The sequence below is a fragment of the Zalophus californianus genome, chromosome 13 (assembly GCF_009762305.2).
Source record: "Zalophus californianus isolate mZalCal1 chromosome 13, mZalCal1.pri.v2, whole genome shotgun sequence".
NCBI classification, from domain to species: Eukaryota; Metazoa; Chordata; class Mammalia; order Carnivora; family Otariidae; genus Zalophus; species Zalophus californianus.
The window spans coordinates 31,338,657-31,365,417 of record NC_045607.1 but is presented as its reverse complement, the minus strand read 5'-3'; the positions used below and the strand labels follow the sequence as shown (position 1 = coordinate 31,365,417).

The 26,761-nt window shown below is 36.5% G+C and overlaps 1 protein-coding gene across 4 annotated transcripts in view; it reads right to left on the bottom strand.

The window, feature by feature from the left end:
• Positions 1–26,761, bottom strand: part of TEX10 (testis expressed 10) — a 56,154-nt gene that overhangs the window by 8,813 nt on the left and 20,580 nt on the right. For 3 of the 4 annotated variants that reach the window (XM_027615157.2, XM_027615156.1, XM_027615158.1), the window contains 8 exons: positions 24,992–25,230; positions 24,126–24,261; positions 22,279–22,454; positions 20,828–21,005; positions 14,657–14,745; positions 12,640–12,773; positions 2,235–2,315; positions 425–606 (listed from right to left, as the gene is read on the bottom strand). In XM_027615157.2, coding sequence (XP_027470958.1) covers positions 425–606; positions 2,235–2,315; positions 12,640–12,773; positions 14,657–14,745; positions 20,828–21,005; positions 22,279–22,454; positions 24,126–24,261; positions 24,992–25,230 — 1,215 coding nt within the window. The remainder of the gene's footprint in view (positions 1–424; positions 607–2,234; positions 2,316–12,639; positions 12,774–14,656; positions 14,746–20,827; positions 21,006–22,278; positions 22,455–24,125; positions 24,262–24,991; positions 25,231–26,761) is intronic. The other variant, XR_003523643.2, reaches the window with a different exon arrangement.

Here is a 26,761-nt window from a genome sequence, read left to right as displayed (position 1 = left end):
AAATCCAAGAACTTAAAAATTCTACTCTGGTTAGCTCTAACGAAGCCCAAAACAAAATACAAAGGCTTGTACTTATTAACAAGTGCATTCTTCTAAACGTAGATAGAATTTCTTTTCTTGCTAGACCTATAGCAACATTAAAAGGAAAGCTCCCAAAGAAACTTTATACCATCTAATTTTTCAAATTTCTAGCTTAAAGGAAAAAACAAAAGCTAAAAATTCTCATCACAATACAATGGGAATTTATGAAAAAAAAAAGAAAACGCCAGTTAGGTTTACACAAATTCTGAAAGAGAATTTAGGATATTTCCCAAATCTAATTTTGACTGTTTTTGTTTTAATTTCTTAAATTTTATTTACTCTTATTTGGTTGGGGGAGGTAGAGAGAAAAAAAATTAAAGTTGAAGAATACAAAAACTATTACCTCTTTCTTAGATGTTCTGCTTCTCCTTTCTCTAAAGTGAGCAGAAAATAAAGAAGACTGTAGCAACAAGAAGCCAGAAATGGCAGGAGAGTCTCACTAAGTACACACGTATGATCCAGGAGCTTACAGATAACACCCAAAACACAGCCAGCTGTACTGTCAGGAATTACAGTCAACCCAACCTAGGCAGAGAAAAATGAGATTAATGACCTCTTCACAACAGTCCTCTCTCCTGGTTAAAACCAAACCCCATTAACTGGAGAGTTAACCTAACATCACTTCCACTGAAAAACAGTACATACATAATACATGCCACCTGCCATACCTTAAGGTCCTGTTTTCCCTTAAGCATTCAATTACTACATTAAATAACTTTGAAAGCATGCCAACTCAAGAAATACTATTAATTTAATCCACTGCCTCCCCCTCCATGACAAAGTCTACTAAAATTTTCAAGACGTTACAATTTCTGATGGTCAGAAATACCATCATTTAAAAGGATTATCTCATGCCCCCCCCCCCCGAAATCTTGATACCAACAATCACATTTACATGATCTTTATTAGATTCTTCGGACTAGAAAACTCTAATATCTGGCACCACCTCCACCCCAGGTAATTAAATGTACACACCAGAGTTCATTTTACAATTAGCCTTCCCCTTCCCTTTAATTTAGCTACTCATTCAGACATGACTAAGTAAAACACCCAGGGGTAAGACATCATTATACTGAACACTTGACTACTTCACTGCCCCAAAACCTCGATAAGGGACATCATGGTATATGTATTCATTTGGACTCTACTGTAAACTGTCATTAAGGTGGACTCTAACTTATAACTTTTACATGTGCAGAGTTTAAATCTCCTGGGAACTACTGTTGAGTCATCATGAAAGTCTGCTGTAGGCTCTGATCAGGCTGTCTGAATATAGTGGCCAAGAATGACTATTGTGTTGATCTTTTAACTAGAATAATGAATGCAGTCAAAGGAGGACATAAATATCTGGAGGGGAGGTGAAAAGAAAAAAGGGAGGGATCCTTAGAGACAACACATAAGGACTGGAAGTTCGACAGCCGAGAGAAAAGAGTACTGGGAATTCAAAACAGTATTCTTCCAACTTAAGGAAAATAACATTTTAAAGGAGAAAAGGGGGTTGGAATGTGCCTATAAAATTACCCAAACAAGTGAGAGTGCCTAGAAGATAAAATGTGGGAGCCATCCCTTGCACTATACATCATTATAATAAGCCAGAGATCCAAGTATAAATGTTGGAGGAAGCTAAAAAGCAAAAACCCAGGCATACCCAATGGAAACAAGAACACCAACTGTCCAGAAGACAAAATAGTCTCAAGGCTGAGCTCACTGCTTCTAGTGACCAGGCCTTGAGCCAACTGTTAGGATACAACCCTACTTTAGAACCCAAATCTTTAAGGTGTAATTTAGACCCCAGTCTGGATTCTGGATTCCCAATACACCAATACCAAGTACATGTTAATTAAAGCATTACAAGTCAGAAGAACCTAAGGTATAATTTTAAAACCCTTCATTGCAGATGGAGAAACTAAGGTCCTTTAGGGGGGAAAAGGAATTTCCCAAGGTTTCAGAATTAGTAAGTAACAGCCAGGAAAAACATCAAGATTTCCCAGTTCTTGTCAGAGCATCATGCTCTGAGTCCATGGAATTATTAAGCTTAGAATTCTGAACACTCACTCTCTCCTCACCTATGGCAAACCCACTATTAACCAAGGATTCTCTATGCTTTTTTTGGTAGCAAAACAAAACAAACAAAAAGATATACGTATATTTACCAAATGCTTACTGATGGCACTCTGCAGGATGTCAAAGCTCTGGCTTCGGGCAGGGATAACCAAGAAACTGTGACAAACTGTCTGTCAGAAAAGGAGAAAATCAGTAACCAAATCGGGACATTTTAGGTCAGAAACAAGCTCTACAGACTTTTTTTAAACCTACTTGCCCTACATAGAACAGGAAACTTAACAAAAAATTATTCTACAGATACAAATGTCAAAGGTAAAACAATCGAGTCTCATATATGGGCTAATTTTCCAAACAATTCATTAATTAAACATATATTAGACATTGAGCTAGTCCTATCAGGTGCCAGGCACAGGAATGAAAGACTGAAGAACTCCTCTCTCACAGCCCTAAAAAAGTAGCTTCAATCCACCAAGGTAGAGACTGTATTATAAGTGCTAAAAGAGAAAGATCTGAATGATGTGAACGAAGGGCTGACAAAAGCCTTTTTTCCATTTAGTAGAAAAATGTACCACAGAAAAACACTTATGATCCAGAAACTACTAATATCCTGTTCAAATTATTTATAATGCTGCCTCCTATTCCCCTCCAAAGGTAAAAAGGAAGAGAACAGTCCACAGGAAAAGAAAATAAAAGGAAAGTGGGAGTCAAATCCTTAGTATTTTTAATTTTCTAAGTTCTCAAGGAAACAAGAGGAAGAAAGGACACATCAAGTCCTTCAGAGACATCATTACACAATTCCAGAAGTGGATGGAATGCAATGCCAAAAGTGAAATATGTGAAAGAATCACATGGGAAGACAAGACAAAGCTGGTGGAAATAAGAGTATCACTCTAGGGCACTGGGTGTTGTGTAAGACTGATGAATCACAGACCTGTACCCCTGAAATAAATAATACATTGTATGTTAATTTAAAAAATTAAAAAATAAAACATAAAAAAAGAATATCCCTCTAGCAAGAGGACAGTCAAATTAAATTCAAGGGAACTGTCAATCAACCCTGAAAAATCAACAGCTCTATGCATTATTTCTCTATAAAACCTCTTATAAATTAATAACACCCAGAGTTTTCACATGGCAATTTTTATTTTCTTTTATGCTTGTTAAGTAATAATGTAAAAACATATTTCTAATGCCATCGTCCTACTTCAAAACTGAATATTTTCATTAATAAAGGATAAATCACATTTGAAAAGGCCCATTTGCTAATAAATGACCATTTAATCCCTTCCTTTCCACCACCCCTTTCCCTTCCAGAACAATTCAGTTCTAAAGCTACTGGTTTGGGCTGAATCAGGTAAACATCAGCACTGGAGTAGACAGGAGAGATGCAGTGACCCAGGGAAGGCCATTCATGAATAAAGAGGCAGACTGTCCCCAATGAGTTGGGAGTTCAAATGGGGTCAGGAAGATGCATGCATGGACAGGGGTGGCACCAAAAGGAGATTAATTATAGACAAAGAAATTGATCAAGTAAATTATATTAAGCATAATGGAAGCCAAGATTCTCACCTTCAGAAAGGGCAGGTACAAGAGGAAAAGAAGACAACTAGAATGAACCCTGTGGTGTTAAACTGCTGATTTCTGTCCATGACAGTCTGGGAGCACCAAGGTCCAATAGCAAGGACCACACCCAGAGTCCTGAGGTTGGTTTCCAAAATACCATTCTCCACTTAATGGAAAATTGGGCTTCTTTAAAAAAAAAAAACCTGATTACAGGGCTGGAACAGGGAAAATTAAGTATAAATCTAGAACAATCTGTGGTACAAGAAAGTAAGGAAGTACTAAGAAAAAAATGAGCACAGGTCAAAAGAACAAAGAAGCCACTAAATTTTATAGTGACTCACTGAGTAAAATAGGAAACCATACTAACACAAATAAACAAATAAAGACTAATAAAAAATGACTGGGATTAACACTGTTTCAAAATATCTCCTCATAAATTATTAATTATAAAGGAGAAAAAGTAAAGAGCGGAGAAGTGGGGCAGACAGCACTTAATCAAGAGATCAAAGCGAGGATCTATCTAATGGAACAAATTGAAACCAAGCACCACCTGACAGGATGCAATCAGAAAACCACAGCAACACTTGTGTCATATTCCTACCAAATTTATATAGCCTGAATCTAACCATGAGGGAACACAAACCCAAATGGAAGGAAAATTTTACAAAATAACTGTCCCACTGTTCTTCAAAGTATCAAGGTCAACAAAAGACCAGGAAAGACTGAGGAACTATACCAAACTGAAGGAGATGAAACAGACATTACAACTGAATGCTACGAATAATTTGGAGTGTTTTCTTTTGCTATTCCCAACTTGATCTATAGAGTCAATGCAAATCCAATCAAAATCCCAGCAGAACATGTGACTCTTGATCTCAGGGTCATGAGGTTCAAGCCCCATACAGGGTATAGAGCTTACTTTAAGAAAACAAAACAACAAAAAATTATTGGGACAACTAGCAAAACAGGATTGATATTTGAGGATTAAATAACAATAACATACCAATCTTAATTTCCTGATTTTGATGACTAGATTATAGTTATATAACCGGAATGCTTGTTTGTAAGACCTACAAACTAAAATATGGGCCATGGGCATTATGTCAAACAGTCCATAAAGTTCTTTAGGGGCACGTGAGTGGCTCAGTCGGTTAAGGGTCTGCCTTTGGCTCGGGTCATGGTCCCACAGTCCTGGGATTGAGCCCCGCGTTGGGCTCCTGGCTCAGAAGGGAGCCTGCCTGGCAGTCTCTCAACAATCATCAACCAATACTACAAAAGGTAAAAACGAGACAATACAGCCCACCTCTCTTAAACCAATCAACATAATGACATGACAGAATTAGCAGATAAGAACTTTAAAACAACTATTACTATAAATATGTTTAAGATAAAGAAGGGGCGCCTGGCTGCCTCAGTTGGTAGAGCATGCAACTCTTGATCCTGGGGTTGTGGGTTCGAGCCCCAAGTTGGGTATAGGGGTTACTTAAAAAAAAAAAGTTAAAGAAAAAAGCAGAGATAAAAAATACATTATCTATAAACTTTAAAATTCACTTGTTGGTCTTTGTTCATAAATGACATGACTGTCTATGTAGAAAATCTTAAACAACTGACAAAAAAAATTCCTGGAACTAATAAGTAATTACAGCAAGGTTACAGGATACAGTGTGAATATATAAAAGTCCATCACTTTCCAAATACCAGCAATGAACAAGTGGAATTTGAAATTAAATTTATATTAGCACCCCAAAAAACAGAAATACTTAGATATAAACCTAACAAAATATGTACAAGATCTGTATGAGGAAAACTACAAAAATTTGATGAATGAAATCGAAGAATTAAATAAACGAAGGTATTTCATGTTCATGGGATAGAAAGATTCAATAATGTCATGATGTCAGTTCTTCCCAACTTGATCTATAGCTTCAATGTAAATCCAATCAAAATCCCAGTAAATCATTTTGTGGTATAAACAAATTGATTCTGAAGTTTATTTAGACAGACAAAAAACCCAGAACAGCCAATACAATATTAAAGGAAAAGAACAAAGTTAAGGGACTGACACTACCCAACTTCATAAATTACTATGCAGCTACAGTAATCAAGATACTACAATATTGGTGAAAGAACAAAGAGATTAATGGAACAGAATAGAGAATCCAGCAATAGACAGACCCACATAGTCAAGTGATCTTTGACAATGAAACAAAGATAGACCTTCCAATAAATGGTGCTTTAACAATCCGTATGCAAATAAATCTAGACTCTTCACAATTAACTCAGAATGGATAACAGACCTTAATGTAAAATGCAAAATACAAAACTATAGTTGGCTTAGAAGATAACACAGGAGGAAAAACCTAAATGACCTTAAGTACGGTGATGGCTTTTTAGATACACCACTAAAGGAACAATGCAGGGAAGAAAGAAATGGTAAGCTGGACTTCATTAAAATTAAAAAATTCTGCTCTGGAAAAGATAATGTCAAGAGTATGAACAGACAAGTCACAGAACTGGGAGAAAATCTTTGCAAAAGACATATCTGATGAAGTACTGTTACCCAAAATATTCAAAGAACACTTAAAACTCAACAAAAAAAACAACCCAATTAAAATATGGGCCAAAGACTGTAACAGATACCTCACCAAAGACATATGGCAAATAAACATATGAAAATATGCTCCACATCATATGTTATCCAGGAATCAAAATTAGATAATGAAATGCTACACACCTATTAGAATGGCCAAAATCCAAAACACTGACACCAAATGCGGGCAAGGATCTAGAGCAACAGAAACTCATTCACTGCTGGTAGGATTGCAAAATGGTACAACCACTTTGGAAGACACTGTGGTGTTTCTTAGAAAATTAAATGCACTCTTACCATATGATCCAGCAACCGTTTCCTTGGTATTTACCCAAAGGAGTTGAAAACATGTCTACACAAAAACCTACACATGGATGTTTATAAACCTATACAGCTTTATTCATAATTACCAAAATTTGGAAGCAAAAAAGATGTTCTTCAGTCAGTGAACAGATAAACTCATACATCAATGCAATATTTATTCAGCATTAAAAAGCAGTGAGCTATGAAGCCATGAAAAAACATGGAATAATCTTAAATATTACTAAGTGAAAGTAACAGCCAATATAAAAAGGCTATATCCTGTACAGTTCCAAATATATGACATTCTGGAAGAGGCAAAACTACAGACAGTAAAAAAAAAAAAAAAAAAAAAAATCAGTGGTTGTCAGGGGTTGGGGAAACGGAGATGAGCAGGCACAGCACATAGAATTTTAGGGCAATAAAGACACTCTGTATGAGATTAATGGATAATATGGCATTATACCATTTATCCAGATCCATAAAATGTATAACAGCAAAAGTGAGCCATAATATAAACTGTGGACTTTGGGTAATTACATCAATATCAATATAGAATCATTAACTGTAACAAATGTACCACTCTGGTGGGGGATGTTGATAATGGAGGAGTCCACGCATGTGTGGGGGGAGGGATTGTATAGGGGAAATACCTTTTCCCTCACTTCAATTTTTCTGTGAAATTAGAACTGTTCTAAAAAAAAATCTTTGGTTGGATTTAAGAGCAGATTAGATAATGCAGAAAAAAATCAGTGAACTTGAAGACACAGCATACTTGGAAAAATAAAGTCTCAAAGGCCTACAGGAAAATGTCAAGAATCTAACGTACATGTAATTGGAGTCCAAAAATGGGACCCAAAACATTTTTTTGAAGGAATGACTGACATTTTTTCCCAACACAATAAATTATATGCCTAAGAAAACATTCAGCCAGGGGCACCTGGGTGGCTCAGTCGGTTAAATGGCTGCCTTTGTCTCAGGTCATGATCCCAGGGTCCTGGGATCGAGTCCCACATCAGGCTCCCTGCTCGGCAGGGAGCCTGCTTCTCCCTCTCCCTCTGCTGCCTCTCTGCCTACTTGTGCTCTCTCTGTCAAATAAATAAATAAAATCTAAAAAAAAAAAAAAAAAAAAACAAATTCGGCCAACATTAAGCTATTTAAAAAAAAAAAGACGCCTGGGTTAAGCGTCTGCCTTTGGCTCGGGTCATGATTCCAGGGTCCTGGGACTGAGTCCCGCATCCTGCCTCCTTGCTCAGCAGGGATCCTGCTTCTCCCTCTGCCCGCTACTCCCCCTACTTGTGCATGCACGCACTCTCTCTCTCTGACAAATAAATAAAATCTTAAGTAAAGAAATAAATAACACCAAGGCATTAATACAATCAAACTGAAGAAAGTGATAAAAAGGATTATCCTGAAAACATGTAGGAAGAAAAAACATGTAGAAAAAAAAAGATATTACATAAAAACTAAAATAAGAATGACCTTATATATTATTACACATTATATTATGATATGAAGTGGTATAGTATAGTTTGAAGGTAGGCTGTCTTAAGTTAAAGACCAAACACCTAAAAACATAAAATAGAGAAGCCCAACTAATATGCCAAGGTGGAGATAAAATGGAATGCTAAAAATACTCAAACTATGAAAACAATGAATCATGGTATCTTACTACAACAGGATACCACAGCAATGAAAATAATGGATGAATGCTTACACATTAACATATAACTTTTATTTTTTAAATTTATTTAAATTCAATTAATTAACATAGAGTATATTATTAGTTTCAGAGGTAGAGTTCAGGAATTCATCGGTCTTACGTAACACCCAGTGCTCATTACATCATGTGCCCTCCTGAATAACAGACATAAAGAGTGTACTGAATAAAAAGCAAATTCCTGAAAAATATTTCACTTTTTATTTTTTTTTAAAGATTTTATTTATTTATTTGAGAGAGAGAGAATGAGAGATAGAGAGCACGAGAGGGAAGAGGGTCAGAGGGAGAAGCAGACTCCCCGCTGAGCAGGGAGCCCGATGTGGGACTAGATGCCGGGACTCCAGGATCATGCCCTGAGCCGAAGGCAGTCGCTTAACCAACTGAGCCACCCAGGCGCCCAAAACTATTTCACTTTTTAAAAGTTTAATACAGTGTAAATCTAAACCATATAATTTGGAGTTATGTGCTAATATGGTCAAACAATAAAGAAACAAGAGTATGACAAACAAAATTTAAAACAGTGTTAACTCTGAAGGGAAAGGGGAAACATACACAGGGTTTTCAAAACTAAAAATGTTCAGGGGCACCTGGGCGGCTCAGTTGGTTAAGTGTCTCTTGATTTCAATTCAGGTCATGATCTCATGGGTCATGGATCAAGCCCCATGTCAGGCTCCACACTCAGCGGGAAGTCTGCTTGAGAATTCTCTCCCTCTGCCCCTCCCCCCACTCTCTAAAATAAATAATGTTTAAAAAATAAAAAATAATAAAAGTGTTCTATTTCTTAAGCTGGATTTATGTTTTATTACTATTATTCAGAGATTATCCATGTTAAAAAACATTATTTTACAACCATCCAATATTTTTGTAAATGACAACATTAACCTTAAAAACTTTCATTGGCTCTGGAATAGAAGTCTCCATTTGTAAAAGGAATCTCTCTCTGTTTCCTTTATATTTCTTCCGTGTTAACTACAGTTTCCATCATTAACAGGAAGGTCACACAATTCTTCCTTCAGTGCTCAGAAGGAATAATCACAAAGATACTAAATGAAAATGGCAAGGTCCAGATTAGTGGATAAAGTATGTTACTTCTAGAAAAGAAAACCAAAACAATATATTCAGTCACTTGTGTAGATAGAAGATATCTGAAAGAATATATTTAGAAACTGGGAAGAAAAAAGGGTGGCTGAGAGGGGATGGAAGAAGACTTTTTTATTATCTCCATTCTGAACTGTATTTTGTGAATAATACCTACTAAAAAAATGTCTGATTTTTTTTTTTTTTTAAATCACTTTGGTCTAGGCAGGTAAAACTACAAAACAACTGAGCAATCCCACTGTCCTAATAACTTGTTCAAGTGAAATAATTAAAAGTAAAATTATACATTAAGGATGTCAAAAACTATATGTATTTCAAATATTTTTACATGAAAAGGCCAACTTAAATAACAAAATTTATCCAAAAGAAAACTGAAATCTTCGCTTAAGAACTTCAAAAATGAAAATGTGTCTTTCAGATTTTTCCTAATTATGTCTTAACATTTCAAAGACAGCAACCTGGAAGTTTAAATACACGTTCTTGCCAAATGTTACTTCAGAAATACAGCTGATAACATTTTTATGACAATTATATCTTGGCTTTACACAGACGATGTGCCTATGAAAAATTTAAATTATCAGATAAAGGTTATATGACTTGTCCAAGTTGCAAAACTACACAATGGCAAACCTATGCTTGGAATTGGGGGCCCACTGATCCCCATACAGTGCTTTCTCAAATACATCATAATGGTTTAAATACATTAGATACAGTCTGTCCTTTAAAACTACTCTTACTGGGGCCCTGGGTGGCTCAGTCAGTTAAGAGTCTGCCTTCAGCACAGGTCATGATCCCAAGGTCCTGGGACAGAGGCCCCCCATCGGGCTCCCTGATAAGCAGGGCGTCTGCTTCTCCCTCTCATGTTGCCCCTCCCCCTGCTCATGCTTGCACTCTCTCTCTCAAATAAAATCTTTAAAAAAATAATTTTTTTTAAATTAAGAAAAAAAAACACAAAACAAACTCTTACTATTGTTGCGAACACAACCTCACCAATCCAGTATTTTTTTTTTAAAGATTTTATTTATTTGAGACAGAGAGAATGATAGAGAGAGAGAGAACGCACATGAGAGGGGGGAGGGTCAGAGGGAGAAGCAGACTTCCCGCTGAGCAGGGAGCCCAATGTGGGGCTCGATCCCAGGACTCCAGGATCATGACCTGAGCTGAAGGCAGCTGCTTAACCAACTGAGCCACCCAGGCACCCCTCACCAATCCAGTATTCAAGGCCTTAAACCTTAGGAGGCCTGTTTTAGGTCTCTTCATTTACTATGGAGTAGATAAAATTTCAGATGCTAAACCAATTCATTATTCCTTTTCACTTTTTAAAATCCAGTGTTTTTGGGGCGCCTGGGTGGCTCAGTGGTTAAGTGTCTGCCTTCGGCTCGGGTCATGATCCCAGGGTCCTGGGATCAAGCCCCACATCGGGCTCCCTGCTCAGCGGGAAGCCTGCTTCTCCCTCTCTCACCCCCCCTGCTTGCGTTCCCCCTCTCTTGCTGTGTCTTTCACTGTCAAATAAATAAATAATATCTTTAAAAAAAAATAAAAAATAAAAATAAATAAAATCCAGTATATTTAAGAACCTACACATAAACACACTACCAGGCACTATGGCAATAAAGAGAAGATAAATATAACTGGCATACTTAAGTATTGCGATCAGAGTCAAACAAAGTCAGGTGAGAAGTGCATTAAATTATCTACAGAAGGTACAGTCCTAACAGGAAAAACATTAAGGATATTCAGAAGAGAATGAAAGGAGTAAATAATAGATCAGTTGAATAAACTCAACTGGTATATCAACAAAACAGAAGTAGGCTGTAACTTGAATGTGGAGACTAACCTACTGAGAACAATGACAAAGAGGTTAAAAAAAAAAAACCTTTTGGACTACCAATTATAAACTATAAGATAAGATTACAGTCAGTGTCCTCCAGACGCCTTCTGAATCATTAAAAGAAAATTAGCCTGGGGCACCTGGGTGGCTCAGTTGGTTAGGCAACTGACTTCGGCTCAAGTCATGATCCTGGAGTTCTGGGATCGAGTCCCGCATCAGGCTCCCTGGTCGGCAAGGAGCCTGCTTCTCCCTCCGACCCTCCCCACTCTCATGTACTCTCTCTCTCTCTCTCATCCTCACTCTCTCAAATAAATAATCTTCCAAAAAAAAAAAAAAGAAAAGAAAATTAGCCAGCAGAGAACATCACATCAGAATTTGCAAAAAAGGCTCGAAACCAAAATTACTTGAGATGACATAAGTGCATTCTTACTGGGTAACATTTTTCATGCAGGAAAAGAAACTGAAGAAATAAATAATAGAAATTATTATAGAAATGTCTTAGAAAATCAAATCCTTAGTATTAATGTTTATGATGTTTTTGCATATACATATTTGTAACAGGTATGACAATTTGGCCTATTAGTGTAAAAGTTCAGCCTAATAATTCCAATTTAAAACATGTAATTTAGAATTTAGACTTGTGATTCTAATCTGATTTTTACTATAAGCAACACCAAAACTTAAGTTATAAAGATTTATCATATTTATAAAGTTTAATTTATTATATATTTAATATTTAACATTTGTGAAAGTGTCAGAAAATTGAACTACTTGACAATTACTGAATATACTTAAAAGTTTTTTAAATGATTTAAAATTTTAACCAAGTTTGTAAAAGGAGTAAAATATAACAAAGGTACCATCATTTTTAAAGACAGCTTAAATTTATATTTATCTTAAAAATAAGATTTGTAGGTTGAACTTTAAAACTTAATGAAGTGAGGGTTTTATATTAATTTTAACAAACTATGTACTAATTCTCAAAACCAAAGAAACTACAGAATAATCTTTTGTTTTTTAAAAAACACCTCCGAGGATACCAAATCCAAGTAGTCTTACTCATCCTTCTATACCTGAGTCAAATTCTCCCTTTGCCATAGAAGCATCTATCCTATCCTATTCTATACTAGATAAAAAACAAATTTGTCTCTACCATTCAAACTGCTAATTTATTCTAGCCTAGTAGTGCAACCTATAATGAATAATACTCCTCTTTTAGAAACTTAGATCTCCTATCCAAGATCATAAGCACTCTCAGAACATGGATCGTCTTATACTACTCTTTATCTCTAAGAGTATCTCCTATAAGGCAGTCCTAATATATAGTAATGATTGGTGGTTGATTAACAGAATTTTAATAATCATGATTTTCTTTTTAAATGCACTATTTACCTCTGTTACATCCCAATGATGTAAAAATTGATCCAAGTCGGTAAGGTAAAGAAGCACAGGGGAAAGCTGTGTCTGGATGACATGAGGAACTCCTCGAAGGCTCTGAAGCCAAGTCAACTCCTCTTTTGAAAACCCTTATTTGGATATAAAGAAAGACAACTTAAAAACAAATCACAAAGCAAATGACATTCTTCATATTTTTTTAAAAATAGACGTAACATGTACCTTCAAGTTAAATTCTTCATGCTACTGTTTTCTTTGAATTTCTTCATTTCATGTATTTTAAAAAATGAATTGCTAGCAATGGAGGCAGTAAAATTCATATAATTATGTACACAAAGAATGTAATCTGACCCAATATATGATACAGCAAGAAACAGGTTTTACCCCTTATATTAGGAACTTTACCACTTTTACTTAAAAAAAATATGAAAGTCATACACTTTCCCCATAATGGTAGGTTGAAAATAGCAAATCAACAAGTAAAATGATGTATGACTTCATACATATTCTATCTCTATATTTTCTTATATAATAGCCCTTCAAGTGTTTTAAACCCACCCTATCCCTCCTAAACCTTTCTGGATTTTTTTAATAATACATGTGTAGTTCCTTCAACTATACCTTATACAACAAAATTTGATTCTCTTATCACCCCTATTACATTTGGTCTAACCTATATCCACAACCTGACAGTCTCTCCTGAAAAGACAGTGCTCAGAATGATCAGAATACCGGCAATGTGGTCTGCTTTGATGTTCAGATCACTGTATTTCCAGGACACAGCTGAGAGAGTCCTCATGTAGTTTGATGGCCACATCACCTACTGACTCCTATTGAGCCTTCCAAAACCACTAAACCTTCTGACTGGTACTACTATTAAAACATAAAGTCCGTGCCTCCCATCTCAAATGTGCACATCCAAAACTATCAAATAGACTCATTTATCTTGTATGCAATATTTATCTTGCTGTATTTAGCTCATTATCAGCACTTGTCAAGTTCTTTTTGGAGTCTGACTTAACCTATCCATTAAGTTTCCTAACTTCAAGTCTTCAGAAAATTTCAAATAATCTCATCTTCATCATTTAAATATAAAACAGAAATGCTGAAATAGTACATTTAAAACAATAGTAATACTTATACATATAGCTTAAAACATTTATAGATTCATCTTACTAATTTTGCTTTGAGAGCAAATGGAATGTAGAAAATGGCTAATCGAAACCTGATGTACATTTCTATCAGGTGGAACATTTTAAACATGTTTAAGATGGATATTTGGTCACAAATTTTTTTAAAGTACGCAATGGGGTTTGCATCTGGCTATCTGAAAGAGTCAAGTAGGGGCTCCTGGGTGGTTCAGTCCGTTAAGTGTCTGCCTTTGGCTCAGGTCATAATCCCAGGGTCCTGCTCAGCAGGGAGCCTTCTTCTCCCTCTGCCCCTCCCCCCACTCGTGCTCACTTGCTCTCTCACTCTCAAATAAAATCTTAAAAATTTTTTTTGAAAAAGAGTTAAGTATATCCAATTCACTGTAAACCACAATAATAAAATTGAGAAATAAGACCAAGAAAGAAAAATATAATCGGGGCGCCTGGGTGGCTCAGTCGGTTAACTGCCTTCGGCTCAGGTAATGATCCCAGGGTCCTGGGATCAAGCCCCACGTCTCTCCCACTCCCCCTGCTTGTGTTCCCTCTCTCGCTGTGTCATTCTCTGTCAAATAAATAAATAAAATCTTTAAAAATATATATATATATATAATCATGTGATATTCAAATAATCCTCAGAGTACGTGTAGAGTTTTAAACATAAATCATGTATATCCCTGCCTCAAGAACCTGACAATGGAGAGTACAAACATTCCTTCAAAGATTTTCAATTAGTCAATAAAAATCATTTCAAGATAGATTATTTATCATCTTCAAAACTTAGACCCAAACAGCTAAGACAACGTATCTTAGGAGAATTTACATGCTAGGTTTTGCCTTTCCTTAATTTGGCAGGTGAATGTCTTTACCTGTAAGTGTTGAAAATAAGAAGCTGAAATAGTCCACGTCACTCATCAACCAGTCTTTAACTGAATACTTCCATCCAGAAAATGATGATCTATAATAAACAATGGGAGAATTATTACCAGAAGTGACTGAGTTGAAGACTCTAGGAAAACAGCACATTATATAACAATTTTTCTTTATTGAAAACACATCTGCATTAATAACTTAAAAACCAGAGTATATATTCACTTTGTATGTAAAGGCTCTAGTACCATAATATGAAAAATTTAACTTCTAACATATTTATATTTATGTAAAGTTTTCATGAAAAAGCATAATTGGTCCATATATATGGTGTAACTTAGAAAATTTCCACACCACTTGAAAATCAGACTCTAAGGAGCCAAAATGAAGTTTTGCTTTTTAGTAGCAGGTATGGCTGCTATTTGATTTTTATAAAGTCTTACCTTGCTTACATTTTAAATGAGCTAAGTTTAAACAAGCTCCAGCACTCTACCTAACTAAACAAAAACCATCTTGATTAGGTAAAGAATATTCCTTGTAAAGCCACTCTACGATAATTGTGTGTTCCTATACTCTGCAAAGCTATAACTGGGCCTACTTCACAACAGTGCAGCTGAAGTATTGGTAGGTACTTAAGGGAATAGCTAAATGTAAAGCATATCTCATTAAATGAGGATTATCTGGTTCCTGCTCTGGGATCAGTTTCCAGTGATTCCTTTAAAAACTCTCTTCAGGGGTGCGTGGGTGGCTCAGTTGGTTAAGCGACTGCCTTCAGCTCGGGTCATGATCCTGGAATCCTGGGATCGAGTCCCATGTCGGGCTCCCTGCTCAGCAGGGAGTCTGCTTCTCTCTCTGACCCTCTTCCCTCTCATGTTCTCTCTCATTCTCTGTCTCTCAAATAAATAAATAAAATCTTTAAAAAAAAAAAAACTCTCTTCAGGGGTGCTTGGGTGGCTCAGTCAGTTAAGTGTCTGCCTTCGGCTCAGGTCATGATCCCAGGGTCCTGGGATCGAGCCCCACGTTGGGCTCCCTGCTTAGCGGGGAGCCTGCTTCTCCCTCTCCCACTCCCCCTGCTTGTGTTCCCTCTCTCGCTGTGTCTGTCAAATAAAAAAAAAAAAAATCTTTAAAAACTCTCAAGTTAAGGCTAAAGAAAAAGCAAATTTCAGCCTTAGATATGGAAAGAAAAAGGGGCGGGAAGATGCTGAGAACGATCAGATCCAACAAGCTGAGGCTACAAATTTTATCACAGCTATCCAAATAAATATCTGACAAAATAAGGAGTTTCTAATTCAACTAAAAGCACTTAAACTATTTTTACTGTTAAAATAGTTGTGTTTATATTTATTAATATTCTTTAAATTTGGGGAGTTAAAATAATGGAAATACCTTTCTATTATTCCCACAGTAAGGAAAGGACTGTAGAGGGAATATCAAAAGGTAAGAGTTTACAAGAAAGTCAGAAATGCACAATGGAAAGGAGTACAAAATGGTAGTTAGAAAGCAAATAGGCTTTTGAACCCAGGGAAAAGAGGGGTCAACTGCGCCATCCAGTGGCTAAAAGAGGTAGCAAATCCATTTAAGAGCCCACTTTGAACAATGATAAGCAACAATCATAAAGTCCTTAAAATTATAACCATATGTACTGTCCAAGCCAGAATACTTCTGAGAGTTAAGACGGGGCAAAAGAAGTAAAATGAATCTGTTCCTGGCAGAGCAGGTCATATATTTGCCACTTAAAAACCAAGCCAAATTTCTTAGTCCCAAAATTTCTCCCTTGTCAAAGATTTTTATCTAACAACACAGATTACCTCTCAACATTTATGTCTTATGTGTCCCAATCTAGCTGTAAATAAACTAGGGGCAGAAAGGGTAGAGAACAAGCAAAAGCAAATGGAAAAATACAAGCAGAATGCTATGGGGTGAAAAGTCAAACTCTAAAAAACTGTAAGTGGGCAATAAAAAAGGTAGGGGCAGCAACTCAAACTTTCAAAAGATAAAATGTATACAGTTTTCACTTGATGGGTTTTTCACACATGGAACTATATTCTTTGGGGTGAACTCACTCTGATAAAGACAAACAGGGCGCCAGAACTACAAAACCTAAAATGAACCTATCTCACAATCCAATTAATGTAACCAAAAAAAAAAAAAAAAGAATTAAAGGACTATTTCAGGAAAATTAATCTGGCAATACTGCACAAGATAGATGGGATATTATAATAGTACAGGTAGACGATTATAAACAGTTGGCGAGTTTATAGTCACGGTCAAGGAAAAAAAGGGATATTCTGAAGTAAAAAAAAAACATATGAAATAACCCAGCATATGTCTGAAGGAAATAAACATTATTGTTAAATTCTGAATCTAGGAATTGATACAATGATAATGTCATTGGCCCAAGCAAGTGGAGAAGTCCTAATTCTGTATTATTTTTTAAAAGAGAGATTAGTTTGGGGGCGCCTGGGTGGCTCCGTCGGTTAAGCGGCTGCCTTTGGCTTGGGTCATGATCCCGGGGTTCTGGGACAGAGCCCCATACTGGGCTCCCTGCTCAGTGGAGAGCCTGCTTCTCCCTCTCCCTCGTCCTGCTGCTCTGCCTACTTGTTCTCTCTCTCTAGCTCTCTGTCAAATAAATAAATAAAATCTTAAAAAAAGAAAAAAAAAGATTGGTTTGAATGAGAACAATACATCTACAGAAAGAGAAGTCTACCTACACAGACTCTGCTAAAAAGCAAAATTTAACTTGGCCGACTTTTAACTACAATGACAATCTGCTGTTAATGATTATGAAGCCTGGGGCGCCTGGGTGGCTCAGTCGTTAAGCATCTGCCTTCGGCTCAGGTCATGATCCTAAGGTCCTGGGATCAAGCCTCGCATGGGGCTCCCTGCTTGGCTGGAAGCCTGTTTCTCCCTCTCCCACTCCCCCTGCTTGTGTTCCTGCTCTATCTCTCTGTCAAATAAAATCTTAAAAAAAAAAAAAAAAGAAAGATTATGAACCCCTACTCTTATTTGTAAATTTACTTTAACAGTTACCACAAATCTCCATAAGAAATAAGTAAAAATTTGAAAACATCCTTGACAAAAATTATTAAGCAAAGTGAATCATAACTAATGTTGATAAAGCCATTAAATATAGCTTTTAAGGAGAATCAGTTTCAAGAAGTGTTCAAAACGTTAATTTAAATCAATTTTAAAACAGATCCTTCAGGAGTTATATCAAAGGAACAGAGTGCCCTCTACTGGAAGTTAATAAACACAAAATCACTTCAGGAGCAGAAAAAGAACATCCAATTTTTTTAAAGGCCTAACATTGAATAATTGCTTACTAGACAAGGAGCAGGATTTTTCTTCCCCTAAGAAAGGAAAACATGGGAAACTAATAAATGCTTAAAATACTTAGAAATAAGACCAAGTCGTTCTCTAATGCACGTGCACACAGAAATGTAACACTGAATTTTCACATATAAACATGTTGCAGATAGCTCTCTTTTGCTAAAAGAAAAGGTTATCATCAGTTATGAATCACACTTTAGGTGACTAGATTCCAACATATGTCCTATACTGGTAAGAAGAGACTGTCAAAGAAGCTAAAAAAGTCTATAAGCTACTCCTACTTAACTGGGCTAGATTTTTATGTATAAGAAACCACAAGAAAGTCAGTCTTTAAATTCTTTAGGTACAGCCTAGATTTCAATTTCTGCCTAAAACCATATTAGACCCTGTCCATGAGCCACAATCAGTAATAAACACTACTGAATACTAAAAATATTATGCCTGGGGTGCCTGGGTGGCTCCACTGGTTAAGCTTCTGCCTTTGGCTCAGGTCGTGATCTCAGGGTCCTGGGATCGAGCCCCTCCATCGGGCTCCCTGCTTGCCCGGAGCCTGCTTCTCCCTCTCCTTCTGCCCCTCCCTCTACTTGTGCTCTCTCCTGCTCTCTCTCTCTCTCATGAACAAATAAAATCTTTAGGAATGCCTGGGTGGCTCAGTCGACTAAGCATCTGTCTTTGGCTCAGATCATGATCCCAGTCCTGGGACAGAGTCCCACATCGGGCTCCTTGTTCAGTGGAGAGCCTGCTTCTCCCTCTGCCTGCGCTCCCCCTGCTTTGTGCACGCTCTGACAAATAAGTAAAAAAAAAATCTTTAAAAAAAAATCTTTTAAAAATAAAAAATAGGGCGCCTGGGTGGCTAAGTTGGTTAAACGGCTGCCTTCGGCTCAGGTCATGATCCTGGAGTCCCGGGATCGAGTCCCACATCGGGCTTCCTGCTCAGTGGGGAGTCTGCTTCTCCCTCTGACCCACTTCCCTCTCGTGCTATCTCTTATTCTCTCTCTCTCAAATAAAATAAAATCTTAAAAAAAATAAAAATAATAAAAATAAAAAATAAATAAGTAGAAATAAAAATATTATTCCTAAAATACAAACACAAGGTGTTTAAGGATACTTTGAACACTTGCAATATGAAACACTATTAATTGGTTATAAAACATTTTAGAGTAGGGGTGCCTGGGTGGCTCAGTCGGTTAAGCATCTGCCTTCAGCTTGGGTCATGATCCCAGGGTCCTGGGATCAAGTCTCTCATGAGGCTCCCTGCTCAGTGGGGTGTCTGCTTCTCCCTTTCCCCCTCCCCCCTGCTCGTGCGTGTGCACGCTCTCTCTGATAAATAGTAAATGTCTAGTAATCTAAAAAAAAGAACTTTAAGAGTAAAATGATACAGCTACTGTGGAATACAGTACAGAAATTCCTCGAAAAATTAGAGAATTACCATGTGATCCAGCAATTCCACTTCTGGGTATATAGCCAAAAGAATTAAAAGCAAGGACTCAAACAAGTTATTTGTACACCAATGTTCAAAGCAGCATTATTCACAACAGCCCAAAGACGGAAACAACCAAGTGTCCATCCACAGATAAACAAAATGTAGTATATACATATAATGGAACATTAAGTCAGCCTTTTTTTTTTTTTAAGATTTTATTTACTTATTTGACAGAGATAGCCAGAGCAGGAACACAAGCAGCAGGTGTGGGGGAGGGAGAAGCAAGCTTCCCGCCGAGCAGGGAGCCTGATGCAGGACTCAATCCCAGGACCCTGGGATCATGACCTGAGCCGAAGGCAGATGCCTAACGACTGAACCACCCAGGCACCCCTAAGTCAGCCTTTAAAAGGAAATTTTGATACATGATACAACATGAATGAACCTTGAAGAGTTATGCTGAGTGAAATAAGCAAGACACAAAAGGACAAATATTGTGTGATTCCACTTATATGAGGTACCTAGAATAATCAAAAGCATGAAGATAGAATAGTGGTTACTAAAGGGCTGGGGATAGGGGGAATGAGGAGTTATTGTTTAATGCATGCAGAGTTTCAGTTTGGAATGATGAAAAAGTTCTGGAGATGAGGGCGGCTGGGTGGCTCAGTCGGTTGAGCATCTGCCTTCGGCTCAGATCGTGATCCCAGGGTCCTGGGATTGAGTCCCGCACTGGGCTCCTGCTCAGTGGGGAGCCTGCTTCTCCCTCTCCCTCTGCTGCTCCCCCTGCTTGTGCCTTCTCTCACTCTCTCTCCTGTTCTCTATCAAATAAATAAATAAAATCTTAAAAAAAAAATTCGGAGATGGACAGTGGTGCTAGTTGCACAACAATGTGAAAATACTTGATGCCACTGTACAGTTTTAATTGTATACTTAAAACTGGTCAAAAGGGTTAAGTTTTACATTATGTATATTCAACCACACACACACACAAAGAGATTTCAAGTGATTTCTTGTCTGAGTCCACAAATGTATGTATTTCACCAGCTACATTAAATCTGTAGGTCCCTGAAAAGAAGGTATCACAATTCCATAAAACAGAAGGATTTAAGCACAGTACTCTCATGTGCCACTGAACCCTTACTTCATGCTTTTGATAATTTCAAATCTGTATAAATCTATACAAATATAATTATAGACAATTTCTATCTATACAAATCACTAAAAAACTTGAAACAGTCTTACTTTGGTGAGCTTACTCTAACTAGCAGTAATATCAACAGCTTTAATTGTTGAATTAAGAGCAAATGAAGTTAGTAGCCGTATGTAACCTTAAAAGTGTTCTGTAGTTTATATATTGCCAGTAAAAGGCATAGAGAAAAAAGACTATATACTTCAAATACAGCTCACTTGAGAATGCTACCTCATGTGCAGTATCCCAATGAGCATGGCAGCCAAACTTGAACTGAGTCTTCCCATAATACAGCAACGACTTAACCGAGAAAGTAAATCAGCAGGCAGAGTGGGTAGAAAATATACAAGCTGGACCAAACGCTGCTGAGACTCTGCTGGGAGAACCACCACAGTGCCTTCTTGTGGATCTAGTGGGGTAGGTACACATATTAAATTCATAAAAGATGAATTTATAAAGATATAAAAGATATACAGAGGTTAAATCAATAAAGCAGATGTTAAACTGAATTCCAATGTGTCAACTACATAAAAAAAGTTTTATCATAAAGTGTATGTTTAAACTATTTTCTAAAGTAAAAGAATGAACGTAATCATTATTTTAAGATATATTTAACACTGTAATAATTCCATAATATCATCCAAGTGTCAGTTTGAAATAACTTTGATAAGGGTAAAGGGATTGAACACAAAGTAAAACAGTAAAAAACAAGCACTTCTGCTAAACAGTGACAGTTACAATATCAACCTAACTTAAAGCAAAAGATACATATAAACAATACTGAAAAAAAAGACTTAAAAATATAACCCCAAAAAGGTGGAAGCAAACCAAATGTCCATCACTTAATGAACGGATAAATATAAGTGAAAGATCCATATAATGGAATACTAGTACTCAGCAATAAAAAAAAAAAGTTCAGATACATGCACGCTATAGCATGCATGAATGCTGAAAACAGTACATTAAATAAAAATAGCCAGATTCAAAAGGCCCCATATTATAATATTCCATTTATAACAAATGTTCAAAATAGGCAAATCCATAGAGACAGAAAAGTAAATGTGTGTGCCAGAAGCTGGGAAGGACTACTAATGGGTATAGTTTCTTTCTGGGGTAATAAAAATATTCTGGAATCAGACAGATTGCACAACTTTGGGAATATGTTAAAAACACTAAAATGTACATTGTAAAATGGCAAATTTTATGGTATGTGAACTACATCTCAATAATAAATTAAATATACGTATATATCCTGGTATGCTCTTATTGGTATTTTTGCTTAAAATGTGAAATACTTCCAGAGATGAATAAAAAAAATATAAATACATGGAAGTCATACAAGATATCCATTATGATTATGTAATTTGCTGCCAAAGCTTCAAAGGAATTTTTAAAAAATTCCTGATCAGTTTTGAATTTGTGAACAGCAGGTGGCTAAAAAAACAATTTAAGAATCCAAGAAGCATCTACAACCACTAAACCTTCTAAAACTATCCTAATAAAAAATATTTACTATTGAAAATGAATTTACTGTTTGAAATTTTATTTTGTTTTGGCAATTTAACCATGGTATAACCAATTTATAATAATTTAAAGGAAAGGCAAACCTAAAGCGTTCTCCTTAGAAACTTCCTTCCTAAATCAGGGTAGATCAATGGCTACCTACACAGTTAAACTCTTACCATAGATTCGCAGAGCAGAAGCTTGTAAACTTTTTAGTAACTCTCTATTTGCTCGTGCTGCCGCAGTATGGATGATATCAATAAGCTGTGTTGAGAGGTCAGGATTTCGGGAACCAAGGTGAGCAAGCTGCAATGGTAAACCAGCCAGCCAACGGGATAACACCTTACTACGATATCTAAGAAACACCAAATTAGAAAAAAATAGAATTTAATTTCCAAAGACAAGGAAAGTTTAAACAAAAAAAATTTTTTTAACCTAAATATACCACAGACTAACAAATCATCTACCAAGAACACATGTACTCATTTAAACATTTGAGGCCTCTAAGAATGGCAGCATCGTTTATTTAGCTACAGCATTTTCCAGAGTTTTACCCACTAAATTAAAAAGACCATGTAATTTGGGGCACTACAGTCTAAATTGTATGTTTATCTTAAAAAACACAGACGCTAATACTCTTTGTACTATTTATCTTAATTGTTAGCTATTATACTAGATTAACTCATTGATGCATTCAATAAACGGTACTCCCAGACTAAATGGCTTTGAACCTGTTATTTTAGTTCTTCAGTACACAGCTGACCCTTGAACAACATGGGTTTGAACGGCGTGGCTCCACTTACAAGCAGTTTTTTTTTTTTTTAATAAATATATTGGAAAATTTTTTGGAGAACTGCAACAATTTGAAAACCTCACAAAGTGCATAGCCTAGAAATACTGAAAATATTATATTCTTCTTAGAAGTTAGGGTGTAACTTTTAAGAATATATGTAACATAAAATTACACCTAAGAAGTTAGATGTAATTGTAAGACTATAATATATTAACATAAAATATGTGTGTAACAACTGTTATTATCGGTAAGGCTTCTAGTCAACAGTAGGCTATTAGTAAAGTTTTGGGGCAGTCAAAAGTTACACACAGATTTTTGACTGTGCGCCAGGGGGTAGGGGAAGTGGGGGTATGTGTCAGTGTGCCTAACCCCCACATTGTTCCAAGGGTCAACTGTACTTGTACCTGGTAAAGCTCCAATGTCTCTTTACTCAGGTAACAGAATCACTTTTGCTGCACACCTCAAGAGCTTAATGATTTAAGCATGACCTTTTTGTCACACAGACCTGAACTTAAGTCCCAGCTCTGTTTCCCATTAGTTATAGGACACTCACCAACTTATTTAACCTAAGCTTCAGTTTCCTCCTATAAAACGAAAGTAACAGTACCTACACCTCATAATAGGAGTACGAGATTTAGATAAATTATGAAAAGCACCTGGTTTGTACTAAAGACTCAAATGTTTCAACAACTACCTATGCATGCTGAGGTATCCCCAACCGTTATCTTCTGCCTAAACATATCTTCCTATCTGAAATGTACCTCAAACTCACATCAAAAAATTAATTCCTTAATTCTACTCTTTGTGTTGTCTGTCTCCCTTGAAAGCACCAAACTAAGCCAGAAACATTCTCATCTTCTATTGTCCTCATTCTTATACCATATAACCCAATGTAATTAAGGGCTAGTGGTTCAGCCTCCATAATTTTTATGGAAAGCAAAAGAAAAGGCTGAGGCTGCTACAGGTTATTCCAACTGTCCTTAAGATATTAAGTGGACAAGTGGAAATACAAGCTCAAAGAGGCTTTTATCTGCTTGGTTATATACAAAAAGATTACTGGCACCATTATATATGCTTCTTTATACAATTTTATATCTTTTCTTACATACAACCAAACAAGATAAAAAGTGAACTCCTCCAAAGATTTTATCACTCTTTTGTCCTATTTAAATAGACTTAAAAAAAAAAAAAAAAACCACAAGAAAAAGAAAGGCAAAATAAATGAAACTTTACCTGACTCTGTAAGATCTCAGTTCTTCTTTCTGATAGATTTTACTGAAAAACTTCAGTAACAAAGTCCGAACTGGGAGGAGAAGGCCTCTCTGCTGATACAATGTATAAACTGCCTTGATGAGAGACTCTGTAGCCTCTAAAAACAAAAACAATTTCATATGAAGCAAAAATATTTCTTCACCAGCTCTAATTCCTCTAAAAGCACAGAAGCACTTTACTTTGTTCCTATGACAAAACAGATCTTAGTCACAAACTGGTAACTACCACTGAAGTCCTGTAGCAATGACCTACTATAAAAGTCAAACCAACCAGAGATTACAGTATAAATTTTCCTAAGGGACAACAAACCTATGTAGTGATGACAACCAGGCTATTAGAAAGATGAATAAGATGGGAACCAAACAGGAAAGCTTTGTTTCTGAATGAAAAGAATTAGTAAGTCACACTAAAAAAGAACTTAATGTGACATAACTTCAGGCTAGAACAAAGGTAGAGGATTCATTCTACATGGATAAAAGGGAAAAGTGCTCAATTTATAATCAAACTAGATCAGGAAAGGGTATTTCTTGGGCTCAATGGCATTTCCTCTTAATAATACCTATCTTATTTTACTCAAGTCTGTAATCTACTAGAAATGTTACCATATTGCTTCAGAGTGGACCTACTCACTGAGAAAGAGATTCTCTGGGCCATAAAAAACTTCAGTGTTCAAGTAGATAGTCCTTTATAATTATACAAGCTACCTTTTATGGCTTGAATGTAATTAACCTAACTCACGGAACGTCTGAAAGTCATTAATTCAAAGCTAGACCCTAAGAGCACGCATAAGAGTTCCTCCCTTAAGAAGACAAAGCAGTAACACCTACCTCTGTTGGGTTGTATCTGCATTAATCTCCATGATACCCCAAGCAATCTGTTCAGCTGCTTACTATTTAGCCTAAAGCCATCTTCAAGGGTCTCTGTCACAAATTTCCTTATCATTTCTATCCAATTGGAATCCTTCTGCAAAGTTGAGGCATTTGCCAGGGAGACCATGATATCAGACAGTGTTAAATTCAGTAATAGATGATCTACATTATTGGAGAGAATCGTGCAATGCTTGATGCTAAAAATAAACAAAAGACACACACATCTATAAAGTGTTATATCTACCATGCCTACTTCACTTAGAATACTTAAAATAATCTAACAATGGGTCAAAATATTTCCTTCTAAAATAAACTGCCAAGACGACAGGTATAGAGGCAAGGTTTAGGCCATCGTTTTATAAATAAACCATTCCTTAAGACTGTTAAGACATGAATTTGTATACTGCTCAGTTCATTACCCAAGTTCCTCTTCACACAAAAAGTAAAGGCCCTTGTAACAATGCTTGGTAATCCTAAACGTAATTTGGAGATAAGACTTGAGAACCTCAACATGCTTAAAGATTTTTTTTTAAAGCAAATACTTATACTTGGATGTAGGTCACAGTAGATCTTGACTCTGCTTCTAACTCACCACATAATCACTAATTTCTCCTGGCCACAATTTCCATATGTGTGACATAAGGAGACTGGTCCAGATAGGCACTGTTCTGAAACAACTTACACGATACACATATTAAAATCATTTTTTTCTAGCCAAATAAAACACATTTCTTTCAAAGCTTCAAAGAAATTTCAAAAAAGAAATCTCAAAAAAAAAAATCTCAAATAAATACTTTCAATAAAAACAAATTGCAATATAGAATATAAATACCTATTTCAGACTATGGCATATTCAACAGCAAAGCCTATTTATTTCAGGTTTCAAAAAATGTAAAGTTAATTAAAATAAAAAATCTGACCAATTTTAAAGGAAAAGGTTAATCCTAGATCAAGCATGAGCAAGGACACAGTAGTGAAGAACCAAGAATGCATGGGAAGGGAAATAAAAGAAATCTGGTGCTATCAGAGCATCAAATGTAGGGTTAGGAATGACCTATGAGCCTGGAAAGGTAAAATGGAACCAGATTACAAAGAGTCAGGGAAGCTAAGGGCACTAAAATTAATTCTACAACCACATGAGTAACATGGTTGAAAACTTATTTCAGATGGGTGATTTGTGGAGACAGAAAATGAAAAATGAGAGTTACAAGACTATAAACAAAGAAGCAGGGGCACTTGGGTGGCTCAGATGGTTAAGTGTCTGCCTTCTGTGCAGGTCATGATCTCCAGGTCCTGGGACTGAGCCCCACGTTGGGTTCCCTGCTCAGCGGGGAGAGTCTGCTTCTCCCTCTCCCTCTGCCTCTCCCCTCACTAGTGCTCTCTCTCTCAAATGAATAAATAAAATCTTAAAAAACAAACAAACAAAAACAAAGAAGCAGTTATTTGGCTACTGTAGCAATCCAGGCAAGACATGATCCCAAGAACCAAGGTCAATGTTGGGTATGGACTGGGAGAAGGCAGGACAATTTAGGAAGAATAAAAATTAGCTGGATTTGGGGCGCCTGGATGGCTCAGTTGGTTAAGCGACTGCCTTCGACTCAGATCATGATCCTGGAATCCCAGGATTGAGTCCCACACATCAGGCTCCCTGCTCAGCGGGGAGTCAGTCAGCTTCTCCCTCTGACCCTCCCCCTCTCATGTGCTTGCTCTCTCTCTCAAATAAACAAA